Source organism: Halichoerus grypus, chromosome 1, assembly GCF_964656455.1.
Source record: "Halichoerus grypus chromosome 1, mHalGry1.hap1.1, whole genome shotgun sequence".
Classification (NCBI taxonomy): domain Eukaryota; kingdom Metazoa; phylum Chordata; class Mammalia; order Carnivora; family Phocidae; genus Halichoerus; species Halichoerus grypus.
The window spans coordinates 42,272,370-42,293,923 of record NC_135712.1 but is presented as its reverse complement, the minus strand read 5'-3'; the positions used below and the strand labels follow the sequence as shown (position 1 = coordinate 42,293,923).

The following is a 21,554-nucleotide window of genomic DNA, read 5'->3' as shown; positions in this document are numbered from 1 at the left end:
CATAATTTTCTCAAGGAACTAGGAGGCAGGAGCATCTTCCGAGAGAAAAGAGGAGAGTGTTTATATAGTACAGTTGCAGAAAATAGTGGAAGTTCGGAAAAGTCACTAATGGGAATGGAGAAGGAAGCTGGCCAAAGAATGGCCAAAGTTACTGAGCGGTGTAAAAGTCTTAGGGGAGGCAGGGGAACGTGAATCTGTAGTGAAATCAATCTGCACAGGTGTATGAACATGTAGTGACATCAGTCTGCACTGCTATATGGTTTTCTTTTTTCCAAACAATGCTCAGCCATCTAGATATGACAGAGGTAGATGCAGGAACTACTGGGCTGATCCAGAGTTGCAATTTTAAATGTCAGATGCCATAGAATCCAAAAGTATGAGGAGATAAAAGCACTGTCAGAAAAAAGTTTTAAGGCATCAACCATAGGATTTAGGATAGATAAGGAAAGGAGACCATGAGAGGAATGGACAGTCTCAGAGGGAAAAAGGTTTAAAAACTACAGGTGTCAAGGAGATTGGACTGCAGTTTTAATGAGAATGAGAGAGTAAGAAAGCTGAAAGGATAGAAGATACTGAGATTAAAGTTTCCTAAGTCGAGAAATTCTAGATCTATGCTGTCCAATATGGTAGCCAATAGCCACAGGTGGCTACTTATATTTAAATTAATTAAAATATAAATTATGTTCCTCTGTCACACTAGCCACATATCAAGTGCTCGGTAGCCATGCATGGCCACCATATTGTCCATATTGCACAGGGCAGCTAAAACATTGCCATCATGTAGAAAGCTCCATTGGAGAGTGTGCCTCTAGCTAACGCCAAGTTCTAGGAAATGCCCAAGAATGTAAGATACTGAAGACAATGAAGACAAAAGCCATTGAGAGAGAGGCAGTAAAAGAATCAGAAAGGTAGGATATTGGATGGGCTTTCCATAAAGGTGTTGAATCCAGCCTTTGCCAGGAGTTCCAATGGAGAAAATATGAGCTAGACACTGAAGCCCTCAGTGAATGCAGAGGGTGTGACCAGATAGATGAACACATAAACTGATGTGCTTCCTGGCAGTGTATCCTACAATCCTTTAGGACTACTGTAGTGTCCTTTGCTTGCAAGCATGCTTGACTGATTCAATCTAGACCCTACCCCAGAGTGATATTCCAGATCCCACTTAAACCGCCTCTGAACCATTCTCCTGGTTCATAATCACCTCTTGTGAAACTCCATCAACTTGCTTCAGCCAACTCAGTACTGTGGGATGAGAAAGGAACCTGTTAACTCCGAATGCTAAGTAGGTAGTTGAAAATAATGTGTCTGTGGGCACAGCTATAGCTTCATATAGAATATTTAATAGAGATTATCTGTGGGAGAATATATGACAAAAGCAATCTTTTTTTAATTGAAGAACACAGGTTGTGTATGTCTGCTCTGTTTATTAAACACATTTGTTAATAATTTAGGACTTAAAGTGTTTTTTTTTTATAATCAAGTCAAGAAGGATATCTATTTGTAGAAATGTGGTATAGCTAGTTGGCTATTCATGGCTGTATCATATAGAACAATTTCCCGTAGCATTAGAGCTAATTGCCACCACCATGTCCCCTTTTCCTTTTTTTTTTTTAATTTTTTTTTTTTAAAGATTTTTTATTTATTTGACAGAGAGAGATACAGCGAGAGAGGGAACACAAGCAGGGGGATTGGGAGAAGCAGGCTTCCCGCGGAGCAGAGAGCCTGATGCGGGGCTCGATCCCAGGACCCTGGGATCATGACCTGAACCGAATGCAGACGCGCAATGACTGAGCCACCCAGGCGCCCCCCCCTTTTCCTTTTTCTTAAAAGTTACAGTTATGAACTACAAGCCCACACTAATCCATCCCTACTAACAACAGTTCATGAGTCAGCACTGGTTCCTTGGTCTTCTCATTTCTCCATCCCTCACCCCAGTGATTAATGTAATGCCAGGAGAAAAAGGTTTACTGTTTTGGAAAGGTTGTTAATACCTTGTTTGGATGAGTGGATGAATAATCTTTCTCTCTATAACTTAGTCATTATAAACTGGAATAAGCTCAGTCCCCTTTTCTATCACCAGTGCTAATCCCTCTTAACTTTGTCCATTCTTGTTAATACCTGCAATTGTACTTTTGTTTTTAAGAACTAGGAAGAAACTGGGTCCTGCTTCTTATTTTTCTTTTTTTTTTTTTTTTTTAAATATTTTATTTATTTATCTGACAGAGAAAGACACAGCAAGAGAGGGAACACAAGCAGGGGGGTGGGAGAGGGAGAAGCAGGGTTCCTGCCGAGCAGGGAGCCTGATGCGGGGCTCGATCCCAGGACCCTGGGACCATGACCTGAGCTGAAGGCAGCCGCTTAACCGACTGAGCCACCCAGGTGCCCCTGCTTATTTTTCAATAGGCTATATGTTTTTTTAGTCTCTGTTGATTCTGCTAGGTTGTACAGTTATTTGTGTGTAATAGGCTCTTCCATAGCAATATGCAGCAGAAAATCCCTTTTGACAAGCCATAGCAAGTTTGAGTCATGACACATGCCATCAAATAGCTTCCAGTGAGGCAAAAAGTCCTTTTTCTAAGGTAACATATGCTTTCACCCAGTTTCAACATGACTATATGATCTCACATGACTAAGGAAATTACTTTCTTCATTTGTGAAAAGTTACAGAAAGGTAGGAGTTAATATTTGATTGCGCTAATTAAATTTCAAAGAGGTATATGCTTTACCAGGCTTTCTTCCTCCTTAGATTTAGTGAAACCTATTTTTTAGAAATCTGAGCATTGAATTACAGGTCAATTTTTTGTTTTGTTTTTTTATTCTATTGTTTAATCATTCCCTAATAAGAATCCCAAATCAATTCTTGTTAAATTTTCATTTTATTTTAAATGTCACACAATAAGTAATATTAATAGAAACTATTCTGTTAAGATAGTATTTCTGATTCTCTCCCATTGACTTTGCAGCCTGAAGCCATTCCAAATACTGACATTACTTTTAATGTTTTCAGGACAGATGCTGGTTAGGGCTTTCAGCACAAGTAGTAGGTTATCAGCAGACATTAGTTAATTTGTGAACCTTCATCTGAATATCCTTCAGATACCCATGGGATCTGGGTGATATTATAACTCCAATGCCAGCCTGAAAAGTAACATCAGTAATGGGTACCATCCTTACTTACTCCCCAGTGCAGCAGTAAGGCAAGGAAAGGGAGATTGTAAACCATTGATTTGAACCATATAAATGGGTTGTGCTATATGTTATATTTGTCCCCAAAGTCAAATATACCTAACACATAATACAAGTAGTCCCATTCAAGTGCATCAAAGGACTTCTTTGCATCTAATAAAACTGTTGCTATTGGTTCCTATTTTCTCTTTGTATTCCAGACGAGTTGCATCAGCCTATGCAGATCATCTGATGCTTATCTTCCATGTATAAAGCCTTCTTGGATGAGGGCCTATTAGATTTGTGATTACTTTATTTAGTCATGTAGCAAGTGTTCTGGTACCTATTATTTTACACCTACTCACATTGTATAAAAGGATATTTTTCACAATACTGCTAAGGGAGTAACATGCAATCTTGCATATGAGGCTATATGGATACATATAATAGGATGAAGTTCTGTAGGCCGCCTTGACTTCAACTCACAGATAATATCAAATGCTTTAAAAATTCAGTATAAACCACTTAAATGCATTACATTTATTCATAGCCTATTTCTGAAACTAGTGGCTATTCAGTGTGCTGAAGGCAGAGAGAAGTTAATGTGTTGGTAAGCAAACTAAATTTTTATAAAGCTATTTTGAAAGTAACTCAATGCCACAGAAAGTAATATCAATTACTCCTTGCTTTTCAATTGACATTGCAAGGCTGCTCCAAATTTGTTCTTCAGTTTAGCATCTGCAAAGAAAAGAGAGGCACAGAGCACCTCCATGGGAGATCTCTGAGTATTGCAATCACAAGAAGTAGTTCAGAACACACCCTGAAATACTGCAGTTTTTCCCCTCAAATATTGATTAACCCTTTGATGCTCTGTGACTAAAGAATTGCATATAAGTGAGAACCTGAGTGATGGAGAATAAGGGAGGGCCAGCTGGTAATCTTGGGGGTTCCTATAATCTCTATCTTGTGAGACAGCATAGTATAGTGAGAAGGGCCTGGCCTTTGGCCCCACTCTTTACCTACCAGTGTAGCCTTGGCAAGCCACAAACAGCACTGAGCTAGGCTTTCTCATTCACAAAAGGTGGTCATAATACTCAAGTTGTTTTAAAGATCAGAAAAGATAACATATATATGAAGAACTTAATCAAATATTTAATGCTCCATAAAGGCGAGCTGTTTCATTATAATTAATGTTAATAATAAAGTAAGCTATGTATGTATCTATATTTGCATTTTTCAGTAATCATAGGAAGGTCAAATCCAATGGCACTGAGTATTCAGATTAGGCTTCATGGCAGCATGTTGGAAAAATAATGACATTCAACAAGGACACTGTGAAAATTTACTTTGTGATTAACCTACACAGAATAAATGCACTTTTTAACCTACAGTATCTGAAGACAAGGTTTTTTGTTTTTTTTTTTTCAAGATTTTATTTATTTATTTGAGAGAGAGAGAAAGAGATAGGGAGAAGAGAGCAGAGCGGGGAGGAGAGGGAGAAGCAGGCTCCCACTGAGCAGGGGGCCCCACGTGGGGCTCGATCCCAGGACCCTGGGATCATGACCTGAGCTGAAGGCAGTCGCTTAACCATCTGGGTTATTACCCAGGCGCCCTGTGAAGACAAGGTTTAATTTTTTTATTTTTTTAAAGATTTTATTTATTTATTTCAGACAGAGAGAGAGAGCACAAGCCGGGAGAAGGATCAGAGGGAGAGGGAGAAGCAGACTCCTTGCCGAGCAGGGAGCCTGATGCGGGGCTCAATCCCAGGACCCTGGGATCATGACCAGAGCCGAAGGCAGACGCCCAACCAACTGAACCACCCAGGCGCCCCGAAGACAAGGTTGTAAATTGAAAGAGACAAACCAACAAATAAAAACTTAAATAAATAAATAAATATATATATTTTCCATTATCTTTAATCTTCTGTATTAATCCGGTATATTTCATTGAGTCCAAGAGATCCAGTTTTTTCTTTCCCAGCTGTAAGAAACTGGTTATATATGCTTGTTGAAAACAAACAAACAAAAAAACAGTTCGGGAGAAAAGAGTCTCTGGTTTAAATATGTAGAATATAGTAAACAAATTCAAAAGGATTCAGCTTCAGCAGAATTTCCTATTTCTATAGTCAGTTTATTTTTCTTAAAGTTAATTTCCAAATAGATTATTATCTTTTGAAGTATGTTGCATAATTTTTCTTAATAGTTGGAAAAGTACCTTTGGACTCTAAGTGAAGCAATTTCTAGAGAAAACTACATGATCCAAACCTGAAGCTAAAACCCTAAGTACATATACAGTAATGTACCCAATATTCCCAGGATATATGTAAACAGGGAGAGCCACATAGTAAATGTATTGGGTTTTGGTAATAGTATAATCCACTCTCATTAGGCATCTCCCTCTTGTGCATTAATACATGACATCATACTCTCATATAACATTTCATAACGGAGTGAAATAAGAAGCTCCTCCAGATTGCAACTGTAAGATAATCAGATTCTGTAGTGCTCATTATGACTGCAATTATGTAACAAAACTCTCCAAATATAGTTCAGTTATTGCAGTTATTAATCATTCTGGTTTTGTTTCAAGTACTTGTTTTATAGCCTGCTGGATAGACTCCATTATTCGCGAGCTGAATGTCGAAAGTCAAACTGTGCATGTGAATCTGCTGTTCTAACAGCATTTCAACATAATTTACCCTTTCAATTTGTATTTGTGAATACAAAAAAAAGTGGAGAAATAAAGCTAGTGTCAATAGGGTCACTGACCTTTGCAGTAAACAGAAGATAGTCCTTAGTGGAAAACAAGGTGGCAAATAAGAAACCTATTTTCTAGAACTAGAAATAGTGCCGCTTAAGAAGTTAGTCTCAGAATACTAACCAGTTCTTATGGAAAAAGGTGGGGGGGGTGGGACTCTGAAAGAATATGTATATTTGATAAGGAAAAAAATTATAAAAGGGCCAGCCAAATGTGCATTTTTAAAGGTTCAAAACACCAACATCATGGATAGAATGTATTCCTAAACATATTATGCATAAAACCATATATTCTGATTAATTTAACTACAAAATGCCAACTAAAAGACAGCAGGTTTATTATACAGAACAAACACCATCTGCAACACCTGAAACCAGTGCTATAGATATATTTCTAGGAAAAAAATACACCTGGAAAATTCTCAAGCCTAGATTCTGAGATGCCAAGTATTAAGTAAAACAGGATTCCAAACAGACCCAAGGAAAATGACTCCATAATTATTTAAATGTTAACACCTAGAGAGCCCAGGAAAATAAATATAATAATACACTGATGTGGCTTACAAAATGTGTATCACCAACTTCACATAGTCCATGATTTCTTCAATTTGGCTACATACATTGGGCCCCAGGCTTTGCCCTTATCTGGAATTACCAGAAGTCCACATTCCTGGCCAGTGGGAGCAAATGTGAAGTCTTGGGAGCAAGTCCTTGCCATTTCCTTAATGTCCACAGGCATGATGTTCGTGTAGGAGTTTAAAATTTCACTGATGACATCTTGATTTTCTGCCTTGGAAAGTGTGCATGTAGAGTACACAAGTAACCCTCCAGGGCGTAAGGCCTTAATTGCAGACCTGTGTGTAATCAGGAAAATGGAGAAGTTTGGTTAGATGCAGGAAAAGGAAACTATGAGGTCAGAGGGCAAGGAAACTTATACTTGAAACTAACTTACTGTGACTTAGGCTGCAATAACTCTGGATGTTTTCTAGCCTTACAACTATTTCTTTCTAATGTGTCCCTGGATGACTCAAAAAATGATAATCAGATCAATCAACATGGGAAAAACAGAGAATATGTTTGGCTGGTTCTTTGTTTTGTTTTTTAAGGATAGGAGGTTGGGGGTAGAACATGATTAATGGGTTTGTCTTTGAATATACTGAGTGGTACTGAGTTGGTGGGAAGAAAACATCTGAACTTCAGGAAAGGAGTTAAGGTTCAGTCACAGCTCAAGTCATGGGAGTAAATAGGATTTCCCCAGAAAAGAGCAAGAAAATAAGTGGACTAAAGACAGACACTAAGAGAATACCTTTATTTAAAGGGAGACAAAACTCAGAAAGGAAATAACAAAGGCTTCACCCGATAAAAGTGCAGCTTTGGGAAAAGATGGAAAGAAAGGTGTTTTTTGTTTGTCTGTTTTGGCTTGGTTTTTTGTTTTTTTTAGGGGAAGACTTGAACATATGTATAAATGCAGATCCAGGAGAAGAACAGACCTAGGGCTTCAGACAGCTAATGGAGGAGTTAGCTTCAGAAAAGATGGGGTCCCAGCACTTCATCTGAAACAACATGGGAGCGTGAACAGGGAACCAGGATGTTTTAAGATAAATAAAAGTTCATGATAAAAAGAAAGCCTTGATAATAATAGTGGAGTGGGAGATAAGGTAATCAATGAGAGAGAAAATAGAGAAGTTTTAGTCCTGCTGCTGTGGTGATAACCCCTGAGCAATTACTACTCGAGGTTTTTTTTGTTGTTGTTGTTGTTAAGAATCCATGTTCTAAAACCTCTACCGGATTTAAGTATACAGAGAGCCCCATGTCTCAATCTATATTTTAACAACCTAGACTACATGCCAATAATGGAGATTTATAATGAAGATACACATCATCAAAGTAAGTTCAAATTCTATTCCCTAAGTCCAATTATTAAAGGATTAAAGAATCCTAATTCAAGACAACAAACTGATGACAAAGTTTTCTTTCCTCAAACATCCTTAGGTGACACCGTGAAACATAAGGTGAAAAATATATACATATATTTTCAAGTACTAAAACTGAAAACAATAAAGTAAATAGGATAGAATTATTAACTAATAACAGATTTCAACACATTTCTGAAAGATGATATGCAGATGGAGGCGTAGCAGCAGATCAAGAGAGTGGAGAGAGCTTCTCATGGTGAGGACAACAGCCACAGAGGGCATAATTTGGGGAAATATAGAGAAGTTTGGGAACTGGAAATGCCAGATATAATGTGATGGGAGTAAAAAGTGAAAACAAGGATATTAATTCAGAGCATATATAAGAAACCATGGATTCCATACTCCCATATATGGCAAGTCAGGCAGCCAGGTAAAAAGTTTGGAAGGTTTTCATCTAAGAAAGTTGAATACATTATTTGGGGAGACCTAGGTCAGCCACTGTCAGTATTTGCCCCCCAAAACCAATGACCTCCACATTCTACCTTGAAGGGAGCCTCCAGAGTAATTACCAGCTCATCATAAAGTGACATCACTAGGCAAAAAAATCCCACCTCTAAAATAAACCTATTTTTTATTGTCCCATTAAATAAAAATGTACAACCAAGGATTGCCAGATAATTTTGGGCGAGAAATGCTTAAGCAATGTGTAAGAGTAAGAACAAAATAAACAAAAAAATGGCCTAGGAAGAAACAGAAAATTCAGAAAACAAGAGACATAATTAAATGCAAAAAGATCAGCAAAGATATAGCACCCATAACACAATAACAGAATGCCATGAAACAGGACCAAGAAAAGGGCTCATAGGAGTTAAATATATGTTTAACAAAATAAATAATATTCTGTAGAAGTTTAGAAGTTAAGGTTGAAGAAATCATCCAAAAAAGTAGAACAACATATTGACTAAAAATGAGACAAGTAAGATCAGTCAAGTAGGTCCAAATTTCAATTAACAGGAGTACTGGAAAGGTAATATAGAGAACTGGAAGTGGGGGGACACTAAATCAGTGAAATAATAAGAGAATTTTCCAGGGATAAAAGGAGTGTTCAAGATGAAAGAACTCATGAAGAGGCTAGAAGACTATTTATTATTTATTGAGCATCTATTATGTTGCTGGGCATTGTTCTAAATGTTAGGCATATACTAGAATAGAACAACAACAACAACAAACTCCTTGCCTTCATGAAGCTAACATTCTGGCTGGGGGAGACAGAATATAAAAAATAATAATAATATTGACAGTAAGTTTGTCATGAGCTAAATTGTGTCCCCCTTTCCCACAAACTCATTTGCTGAAGTCCTAACCCCCAGTATTCCAGAATCTGATGGTATTTGGAAAATAGGATCTTTAAAGAGGTAATTAAGTTAAAATGAGGTAGGCCCTACTCTAATATAACTGGTGTCTTTATAAGAAAAGGAAATTTGGACCCAGAGTTACAGAGGGAAGACCACATGAAGACACAGGGAAATGACAGATATCTACCAGCCAACCAGAGAGGCCTGAAGAAACCAACCCTGGGGACCTGGGTCTCAGACTTCTAACCTCCAGAACTGTGAGAAAATAAACTTCTGTGATTTAAGCCACTCAGTCTGTGGTAATTTATGGTAGTCCTAGAAAGCTAATACTAAGTATATACACACCAAAGGACAACGTGTGTGTATATAAACACATACATATACACACATAAATACACACACACACGTATGTGTTTCTGTATTTTTTCCTCACCACACAATCCTCCCTCCAATTCTCTGAAAACACTGACTGCATGTCCAACAATTTAACTCAATTCTGACACTATTCACCTGGAGTTAGTGTCAGATCCCACAGGTTAAGGGCTAAGTCCTACAAGGCTGCCCTTCAGATGCCAACTGGAAATCTACACCTCTGGTACTTCTGACTGACCTGCCATAAATTAAGGGTTCCCACAACCCCTGTCCTTGGGTTCAACAATTTGCTAGAATGGCTCTCAGAACTCAGGAAAAGAATTTACTTATTAGATTACTGATTTATTATAAAAAGATACAATTCAGGAATAGCCAGATGGAATGCATAAAACAAAGTATGGGAAAAGGGGTGCAGACTTGCTGTGCCCTTTCCAGGCATGCCACCCTCCCAGCACCCCCTCACCAACCTGGAAGCCCTCCAAATCCCTTCAGTTAGGGTTTTTTATGGAGGCTTCATTAAGTAGGCATAACTGATTAAAACATTAGCCATTGGTAATTTAACTCAATCTCTCTGGAGGGGGAGGCACAGGGGAGGGGTGCTGAAAGCTCCAACACTGTAATCACAAGGTTGGTTCCCCTGACATCCTTAGAGGCTTTCCAAAAGCCACCTCATTAAAATATACTAAGGTGTGGCTGAGAAATAACAAATGTTGCTGCTTTCGTATTAACAAAAAGCAAATATTGTAACAAAAGATGGTCCTATCTCTCATATCGTTTAAGAAATTACAAGGGTTTTAGGAGCTCTGGCCTGGATGCAGTAACAAAGACCAAATATATCTTTACAACATCACAGTTTGCATATATATATATTTTTTTACTTAGTAATAGGTTTATGAAGAAAATTAAATCACAATAACAGGATTAGAAGAGCTTAGATGGTGGGGGGCGGGGAGGCGGATTACAATTTTACATGGGGTAGTTAGAATAGGATGACATTTCAGGAAGCGGCATTTGAACAAAGACCTGAGGAGGTAAGGAAGTGGCCATGCAGATATCTGAGGGAAGAGCATTCCACCAAAAGGAATGGCCAATGCAACGACCCTGAGGCATGTTCAAGGAAAGAGGAGCCAGTGTGGCTGGACCAAGGTGAGCAAAGGGGTGGCAGAATGAGATGAGATCAGAGAGTTAAGAGGAGGGGGTGTAGAAGGTCTTATATTAACACTGTAAGCACTTCAATCTTATAATGAATGAAAAACATCCATACTTAGATGCATTATTATTAAACTTTACAACTTCAAGAACAAAAGATGCTAAAAGCCTTCAGAAAGAAAAATGGGTCACCAATAAGGCTCCAGGAAACAGACTGGCATCAATGGCATAGCTCACTTGAAATCCTGGAAAAAAGCAATTTAAAGTGGATGCTATTTACTGCCAAACTGTCAAATAAATATATAGGAGAAATACAGAAACGTTCAGATATCTGATGACTCAGAAATGTTACCTCTAGCAAAATGAGGAGGTAAATCAAGAAAGGGGAGAAATGTGATACTGAATGTAGTAAATGTAACATAGGAAAGCAGTGGAGGGAGTGAAATCTCAGAATGATAATTACTCAGAAGCCCCAGAGGGTAACTAGTCCAGATTAGAATAAGAGGGAGATCTTTAGAAGGAAGTGAGAAGGGATAGAATAGATGAAATGACTGAAAAGTGAGAAAATCTTGAAGATTTGGTATATGTAACTGGGCTGGGGTTGGGGGGAGGGAGAAAAAGAGGAGAGAGAGAGATTTTCCCATCAAATTTGACTGTAGGAACATTTTCCTTTCAGCACTCTATCATAACACTGAACCAAAAGAAAAGGAAATGCAATTCTAAGGTATCTGCAGTGAACAATATTTACAGAATTAAATATATACTGATTATTGGTCTTCAATGTTCAGAATCATTCCATAGACTGATCTTAGTAATGCTTCAGAACAGATCTGTACATCTCAGAAAGAATACTGTGGACTGGACAGTAAAGGTGCAGTTGTAAGCCACTGGGAAGTGGGGAGGGAGAAATGGAAGACAGGGTAGGACTGCAAATATTCTTATATCACAAAAAGAGAAACCAAGAGATAGTGGCCTCATTATTTCAAAGAAGAATAAAGTTGGAAGTGTGTTCAGAGACCCATTCCACTACTAACAGAATAAGAAGTGTAAATCTAAGCGTGTAGTGCTGTTTCTGAACTGAATGAGTGAGAAACTGAGAACAGCGTAAGAACTCAGGGTGCAGAGTGGGGTGAGGAGGTAAGGGTGGCATAGGTGAAAGAAACCCTAGCAAGAAGTCAGTAGTCAATGTCTAAAGTTGATAAATTAAAAAATAAAAGATAAACATACTAGTTAGAAGTTTGGGAGCAACATGCAGAATAGGTAAAGAACAGAAGTAATTAGAAGTGGTTGCCTATGAGGAATAAGACTAGGGAAAGAGTGGGGAGTGGTAGGAGTAAATCTCTTTTAACTAAAAGTTCATTTTTATTTTCAATTTTTACCCATATGATGTATTTCTATGATAACACAAATTAAAGGGGAGCTATGACAGTAGGATAAATATGAAAAATGTTCCCACAGATGTCAGTTAATTTTTGTTTTTGTTTTTTTTACTCTTAAGGGATTAACTCTCTAGAAAACTTATTCCCTGAGGTTCCAGATAACTAAAATTTTATGGTATTCAGAATTTCTAGTCTTCTCATGTATTCATTTATTGTAAAAAATATTTGGGGAAGTGCCTACCACTGAAGGCCGACTTAACCTTTAGTGTTTGTTGGCAGTCTCTAAAAAAATTTTTATATGTATCTTACTTTTCACTGTCCTCTAAATATTCCCCCACAAAAACAAAAAAAGGCTCCTATCTAGACACCAGAGATGTGAACCATTCATAGGTTCACATTTGTGAATAGCCTGTGGTAGGAAGAATAATGGCCCCCCAAATTGGCCATATCCTGATCCCCAGTACTTTTAACATGTCACATTACATGGCAAAAGGGTATTTGAAGATGTGATTAAATTAAGGAACTTGAGATAGGAACACTAAATTGGATTATCTGAGTATGCCCAATGTAATCCCAAAGATCCTTACAAATCGAAAAGGGAGGCAGGAGAGTCAGAGAAAGAGGTGATGACTGAAGCTAAGGCAGGAGTGACAGGATTGCTGGCCAAAGACTAAAGCCAAGGAATGTGAGCTGCTTCTGGAAACCGGTGAAGGTAAGGCAATTCTCCATCTTAGTCCCTCTGGGCTGCTATAACAAAAATACCATAGACTGGGTGGCTTAAACAATAAACATTTATTTCTCACAGTTCTGAAGGCTGGAAAGTCCAAGATCAAGGTACCAGCAGGTTTGGTGTCTGGTGAGGACCTGCTTCCTGGTTCACTGATGGCCCTTGTGTCCCCACAGGGCAGAAGGAGTCGGAGAGGTCTCTGGGGTCTCCTTCATAAGGGCACTAATCCCATTCATGAGGGCTCCACCCTCATAACCTAATCACCCCCTAAGCCCTACCACCTAAAACCATCGCCTTTGTGATTAGGATTTTAACATATAAATTTTGGGAGGATACAAACATTCAGTCTATAGCACTCACCTAGAGCATCTGGAAGGAATTGCAGCTCTGCAGGACCTTGATTTTGAACTTAGAACCTCCAGAAGTGTAAGATAATAAACTTGTGCTACTTTAAGCCACTAACTTTGTTGTAATTTGTTATAGCAGCAATAGGAAATTAATACACACCTGGTGATAGCTTTTTTGTTTTATATACAGCTAACATACTAAGGCATCAGAAGATTTTGCTGAAATTGTGTAAGTTACAACTACACTCATTTTGGATTATTTTCTGACTATAGCAATGGGTTTAAGATTTCCTTTAAAAAACTTAGATTACTAAGGAGGGGATGTACACAGTTTGAATACAGTTTTTTTAAACCTCCGCTAAAAGGACTTATTTTGCTCCTACTTCCACAATTAGCAAAGCCAATGCCTAATCAAGTAAGTACGATTCTTATTACAGTTATACAAAAGTACACAGAAGCCTTATCATTTACAAACAATATGTTCCTGGCTTGATGGAAATTTAAATTAATTTCTACAATGTTGGCTAATTCTCCTGGTTTTTTTTTTCATTCCAACATTCATAATTTATGTTTCTAAAATTAGATTGGTATAACTTAACTGGTCACATTAATTTCTAAACAAGAAAATTGTGTGTGGCAACACAAAGGCTTTTTTACAAACTGGGTTAATCTCAACACCCTAGTGCAAAATGTTAGGGATTTCTGTCAAATGGTTGTTGTTTTGCTGCTGATGATTGTTGTTTAAACACCATTTTTTGTCCTTTTGCTTATAGTAGTTATAGATTTCATAAATACTGTAATTTTGTATTCACAGATCAAGGAAAACAGGCATGTGAAGAAAACTCACTCCCAGGGTTCAAACAGCTGAGAATTATTAGAAAGTATAAAGATATCTTTATAATTAGCATTTATCAATACATGTAAGAGTTTCTTCACTTTTGATACATAAGTGGCAATAGGTACTTAATTTTAGTTAAGGCTACAGAGTATTTAACAACTCTATAGATTAGTCAATGATTTAAAAACCAATACTTCTGGTATTGGCATTCCAATAAATTAAAAGATAATTTAGTGTTTTACAATATACTAAGTGATAATTAACACATTTCTAAAATATAAGTACGTAAACATGCACTACTTTGCCTACTACAGTGGTGTCTAGAATAAATCATCTGCTTCCATAATTCAGCATACTTTGAAACAGCCCGTAAGAACCAAGTAATTATTATTTCGTCCACATCATAAAAAGACTATATATATATATATTTAGAATAGTTAGACAGGAGGGTGTGAGAAGGGTGTGATGCTTCAGGACAGAAATAATTACAATCAGAATAGAAGAAAGATATTGCTTAGTAGGTCTAACAAGCCCAGTAAGAAACTTAAAATTCTGGAAAGGGGAAAAAAAACATTTAGAAGTCAGAGAAACTTGAATAATACAAGTAAAGTGGCAAAGTTGTGGTCATGACCATATAAAAATATAAGTCAGGATTAGAGAAGAAAAATAAGACATGTTGGATCTGAGGTCTGGAAGAAGGCAAAAAAGGTTCTCTCTACACTTATGTAAATTTCTATACCATGCAAACTTTTTTTTTTCTTTTTTTTTTTTAAATAATAGGAAAGAAAACTAAACAACTAGGCAACATCCATTTTGGCATAATGGTATCCTCTAATTTTCTCCAAATGAGCTGTGGCCCCTTGGCTTCTCAATGACTATAAATTTCATCGTTTAACAAGAACCTGAATAATAGGATATTTTTCACCTATGCTATATCACTAACTATACTACATGAAATTACAACAAACCAAGTTGTATTAATGGCATTATTTACCATTGAATTATAACAGATGCTAGAGAGATGGTCAGCAGAGCTTTCTAATCATACTTGCCAGCAGCAGGCAGAAAAAGATGTCATGACTAACTACAATAGATGGAGCAAAAGTATTATTTCGATCAGATTAGGTGGAAGGTTAACCTAATACTTTAAATTGAAATAGAAACTAGTAGACATTATCTTGTTTTATACATTATTGAATACACAATGCCTAACTATAATGCAGAACCAGGGGAAGTACTTCAAAAGGAAGCAATCTGCCACATAATACAGTCCCTCTATCATTAACTGAAACATACGTTCTCCTCAGAAACCCCCTACCTAAGTCATGATCAGGCTTAACCCTACTTTAAATCTGAAATAAGATTCTATCTCACAACACTGCTGTAGTTTGAAATAAAGCTGGTGTTGATTAATAGTACAGCATAAAATAAAATGGGAAATGCTTTTACCTCAAGTATTCCTAACAGAAAAAGAATGATGACTTTCTTTACCACAGAACTTATGCTAGATAGCCTGTTGCTTTATGGCAGATATTGGCTATACAAATTTTTCCAAATCTTTGGTTGTCTTTCAGCATATTACGGAATAGGATCAGATGCATTTTGTGCTTGAACCACCTCTTAATGAAGCAGCTAAAAACAAAATAAAACATATTCTTAAAAAAAGAAACCATTAAATAGAATAAAATGTTAAATTAAATTTTCCTGTTTACAAACAGAAAACCTTAGTTGATTTCTGGCAATTCACAGAGTAGATCTGAATGATAGGTCTACTGACCTAACTAACTGAGATCTGAATGAGAGGTCTACTACCTTTTTTTTTTTTTAAAGATTTTATTTATTTGACAGAGAGAGACACAGCGAGAGAGGGAACACAAGCAGGGGGAGTGGGAGAGGGAGAAGCAGGCTTCCCGCGGAGCAGGGAGCCCGATGTGGGGCTCGATCCCAGGACCCTGGGATCATGACCTGAGCCAAAGGCAGACGCTTAACGACTGAGCCACCCAGGCGCCTCTCTACTACCTCTTACATTCCTTTGTGAAATCCAAAAGCTCTGCAACCTACAGTTTTTTTTCTTAAGTTTATGGCAGACTCATTTGGCCTCAAAATCTGACCTAAACTCATGTGAGGCTATTTATGGTCAAGACTTAGCCCATGTGATATAACTATTCAGAGGTTTTGTTGAAAACATATTAATGTTTGATGACAGGGTGCTGCCTTGGACCCTACTGGGGGAAGTGGGTAATGTCTTCTACCAAATATCTACTAGATTACTTTTTAAAATCCAAACAAATCAGAATTCTGAAACATATCTGGCCTCAAACATTTTGAGTAAGATTTTGGATGGTATTTTAGATGCAAATGAGTTACAATGCAAAGCTACATAAAATATAGTCTGTCTTATTATCTACATGGTAAACTAGCCATATAGTTAACTGATGAGAGCTAAATTTAATTACTTTTAAAAGTAAACCATTTAAATCTTAACTTTAAAAAGCACCAGATAGGTAAATCTGCAATCTATATGCAGGAGTCCGTCAGTGTTTTCCTATTCTAATACAGAGTAAGCAAAAAAACTGGATTGTTTTGTGTTCTCTCAATACACCAAGGATTCCTCCTTCCCCCCAAAAAGTGTTTTGATTGGTATGTGTATTTTGTTTATTTATTTTGTATTTTTTAAAGAACACTTTGTACAATCAATAAGAAAGCCCTTTTTTTCAGGAGTTTATTCTGTCATTTTGTTCAGTGCTTTTCCTTGAATTCCTCCACCCCTGAAAGATCTGCTCAAAGAAAAACATAGAATTAAGCCCCAAGAGCCATTTAAGGTACTGGCTCAGAAATACGATGAGAAGATGCTGGCATTCCCAGCACAAGAAGGGAGACCACCTTTACATTTCCAGCTTGGTCCACATAGTTTTCCAACCCTCAAGAAGTAAAGTATAATGGTTGAGGGGAAAAAAAAATGATTACCTGACCTTAATACTTTGAAGAAAAAAGTATTATTACCTTCATGAACACAAGTTCAATGACCTTAAAAAACTAAAAAAAGAAAAAGAAAAAAAGACCCCAAAACAAAAACAAACTAAAACATCTTGGAACCCTGGCAGCTATCAAGGTTCCAAAGTAAAGGTATTTCAAACTTAACCAAAATTGAAAACATGATGCAGGGTGTCCTGTTGTTCCTAAGGTAAAATCTCTGAATCTCAGAAAATGTTATTTAAATAGCTACTAAAACAACCTAAGACATTTTTAAAATATAAATTCCATTTTCCTGGGCTATTCTTCTGTTCCTTGATTAGAAATCTGGCATTCTGTTGGGAGGGTCAGTGTTAACTAGATCACTAAATTTAACTGTTTTCTGCATTTAAAAAGACTGAAGCAAACTGCAGAAGAAAACAATCAGCACAGCAATAGTGCCATCTTTTGACCAAAACAGAAAGTGATTCTTTTCCCCTTTAATTCCCCATGATTTACTATCAGGAGATAAACAACATCTTTTTATGTCTTCCTTGTAACATGTTTGAAGTTACAGTCACCATCCCTCCTACAACAATTTCTGGTGTAGAAGTAAAGCAATCACAGATGTCTGTACTTTTGAAAAATTAAGATTACAGCTAAACATTATTAATGATTAATGTATTTATTCTTCATCTTTCCTCAAGTCCCTTCTATCAACGTTAAAGCATTAAGGCAATAGCTACCTTTTCTTCAGATGTAAATATGGGGAAGCAATCAAGTGAAAGAGACTTAAAGATTCCTTTATTGCCACAATATTCTCAATCTTGTTGCCTTCATCTTAGAAACGCTTGTATTAAACTTTTTTTTTAAAAAAAACCAAGTAAGACTGTAGTAACTTTAAAAATTTTAAAGGGGCATAGGAGCATCAATCCTGCAATTGGTCCCTTGTAACCATTTAATATTCAATTAGCATTTCAGAGGTTCTATGTAAGGCTACTTTATAAGGTTACTTTCAACTTACATAGAAAAGAAAAACATTTATATAATTAATATGAAAGATGTATGAAAACTACTGGCAGTCTCTGTATCTTACTACTCAAATGACAAACTAAATCCCAAACTGAAAAGGTTAAATGCTTCCAGAGGACATTGCACACACAGCACATGTTCCTCCAGGAAGAAATTTTTCCTTTTTCTTTCGAATAAAATAGAAGATTCCTGTATCAACAGGAATATGGATTTGGTCCAGGAATCAAATGAGATGTGATTCCTATATGATTCCCTATATTAGCCAAGTGAAGGACAAGCAATCAGTCTAATTAGTCATGTTACCTTATGTTTATTTTGTACTTAAAGAGCACCTCACACATGGAGTCTTAATAAAACCTTATGAGGGGGCGCCTGGGTGGCTCAGTTGGTTGAGCGGCTGCCTTCGGCTCAGGTCATGATCCCGGGGTCCTGGGATCGAGCCCCACATTGGGCTCCCTGCTCAGTGGGGAGGCTGCTTCTCCCTCTCCCTCTGCCTCCCCCTGGCTTGTGTTTGTGCTCTCTCTCTCAAATAAATAAATCTTTAAAAAAAAAACAAAAAAAAAAACCTTATGAGGTGCACCAGGTAAATAGTCTGACCCAATTTATCAAATGGAGGGTCACAAAGACTCAGTGACTTATTCAAAATTACACAGCTAAATAATGCAGCACAAAGACTGCCACCCTAACCTAATACCAGGAAAAGGACTGCAAGCTTTACCACTGCTACATACCCTGAAGCAAATGTTACCACTACTAAAATAAGTATGGAATCTAGGGCAATAAAACAGAGGATGCCACATTTTATCATCCCAACTGTCCCAAATACTCACTGAAGGTAAGGGGTAACTATATACTTCCAGGCATTTTTAACATAAACTAAGAATTAATAGGTCTGACCCTATGACCTGAGAATCTTGGCTACCTGCTCCTTTTATAGAACATACAACCTTCACCTCTTCAGGTGATACAGCACAGAATTTATGATGAGGTAAATGAAAGCAAATACCTCATGTTGAGACATAATTTGAACCTCTTCATCACAGAATGACATCTAGTTTTGAAGAATTTTAACAAACTACACTCAACTGTTAGAACCTCTAAGTGAGAACCTCCATTAAAATTCCAAATAATTTGGGGTAATTCAGTAATTATTCCGAATTCCAAATCATCTGGCAATTCGTTTAACCAAATTTTGTTTCCATAACTTTAAATAAAAAATACGTTTTCCTCAGAAGCTTGCTGATAAAATGAGTACAAAACCAGCCTAAAAGGTTCATTTTCAGCCTTCATCTAACTATACTATTTGATTCTGTCATTCATCCTCAACCTCAAGAAACGTTCTCCCACTGCGGCTTCCTGGACACGACTCTTCCTTTGCTCACACCTCCTTCTCTGAAGTTCCCTTTTAGCCTCCTTAACCACCTTTCCTCTTCTTTCTATCCATTAAAATATCAGTCTTCCCGAGAATTTTATCCTTAGGTTATTTTTTTTAAGATTTTATTTTTAAGTAATCTCTCCACCCAACGTGGAGCTCAAACCTACAACTCTGAGATCAAGAGTCACATGCTCTACCGACTGACCCAGCCAGGTGCCCCTCCTTGGTTTATTTTTTTTTTCCCAAAGTTGGGTGTTTTACATGTTATCTCATTCAATCTTTCAATTAAGTTTTTAGACATTAGTTATTATTCCCACTTTGCAGATGAGAAAACCAAGGCAAGAGAGTTAAGCAACTGCTACAAGGCCACTCAGTAAATATCCAAAGCAAGAATCAAATCCAGACAATAGAGCTCTATAGCTCATGCTGTTAACCAAGGTGTTATCCTTGACACTTTTTCCTTCCCACTCCAGAGCCAATCAATCACCAAGTTCTATTAATTCTCCATTGAAATTATCTTGCAAATCTAACCACATGTCCCTATTTCCCTATCATTTACTTCATTAAGGCCTTTGTCATCTAATTCTTGACTGTTGTAAAATTTTTCAAATTGGTTTTCTTGCTAAAGGATTTTCTTGTAAATCTTCTTTGCAACCTCCAATGAAATCCCTCCAAGGGATTTCCAATTTGTGACAAACACTTCTAACTGTTCCTCAATACCAGTTTTCCCTTCCTTCTGTAGTAATACAGTTTTTAATTGGGTATAGCTAAGGCTAATTTCCAAAACTGCCTTTTACTAAAGATAGTCTTATGACTAAGTCTAACCCATGAGATGTGAGCAGAAGTAATGTGAGGTATGTTCTTTTGTTCCTTCCTACTAGTTGCAATGCAGATTAGGCAGCAAGAGCTGAAATAAGCCATCCTAGACCACAAAGTGGAAGAAAGTTGGGGCCTGGATCCCTGATGATTGTGGAGTCTGGCAATCAAATGATTGCCAGGACAACCCTGAGAAACCTAGTCAGGCTTTTACTTATTTAAGTCACTATTACTTTGAGTCTATTTCTTTCTGTTATATTAGAGGAAAAATTATCTTCACTTACACTGAATTTGGAACCAAATGTGGACTTGCCTTAGCAGCATCTAAAATGTAGAACTGGCTTAGTAAGCAGGCAATAGAGAGAATATTCAAACAAATAACTACTGGCTAGAAAGCCAGTGACTATTAATTTTATGTGTCAACTTGACTGGGCCATTGTGCCTAGATATTTGGTTAAACAGTATTATGGATGTTTCTGTGGTGGTATTTTTGGATAAAATTAAATTTAAATCAGTGAACTTTGAGCAAAGCAGAATGTACTCCATAATGTGTTCGGATCTCATCCAGCCAGTCACATTTGAAGGCCTGAATAGAACAGAAGATTGACCTCCTTTGAACAGGAATTCTACCAGCTAGGATTATTCAGACTTGAACCACAACATCAAATCTTCTCTGGATCTCCAGTGTGCTGACTCATCCTACAGAGTTTGAATTTGCCAGCCTCTATAACTGTGTGAGCCAATTCCTTTAAAAAATCCCTTTCTGTATATATACATACATCCTATGTTTCTCCACAAAACCCAGATTAATACAGCCAATAACCCTTATTATGCCATGGGATAACATTTAATAAATTCATTGTTTATGATATCTTGGAAGATGGACCACATGCTAAACAAAGCTTATATAACTCTAAGGTGACTAGAAAAAAAATCTCAAAATGTCAGTGCATATTAATGAGAGAAGGCTCAGAAAAGATCCTAGGATTTGGAAGAAGAGATGGAAGGAATATAGCTCTGCTAAGGAAGGCGCTCTGCCTGTAGATCATATTCTAAATCGACAAAGAATTCAATAATTTGGGCCTTGTTAGGGTTGAAAAAGTCAAGAGATTCTGTGCCCCAAAGTAAAGTAGTGATAAAAAGGTATCCCTGAATAGGCAGCTCTTACAGATAAGACTGTGGCCTCAAGCCTTGCTCAAGCACTCCTGAGTAAATGTTCTTATCCAGATAGTGGGATTTAGTCCCAAAATAAAGATGTTTCTCACTCAATAAGATGGAACAAACCTCTGATATACACAATATGAATAAATTTCAAAAATGTTATGCTGAGAGAAAAATTCCAGATAAAAAAGAATGCATGTTGTCTGATTAC

The 21,554-nt window shown here is 37.1% G+C and overlaps 1 protein-coding gene across 2 annotated transcripts in view; it reads right to left on the bottom strand.

The window, feature by feature from the left end:
- Nucleotides 1-5,045: 5,045 nt before the first annotated feature.
- The window catches only part of NSUN3 (NOP2/Sun RNA methyltransferase 3), a 51,593-nt gene continuing 35,084 nt past the window's right edge, over nucleotides 5,046-21,554 (bottom strand). For both annotated transcript variants that reach the window (XM_036097329.2, XM_036097330.2), the window contains exon 6: nucleotides 5,046-6,778. In XM_036097329.2, coding sequence (XP_035953222.1) covers nucleotides 6,508-6,778 — 271 coding nt within the window. In that variant the 3' untranslated portion in view covers nucleotides 5,046-6,507. The remainder of the gene's footprint in view (nucleotides 6,779-21,554) is intronic.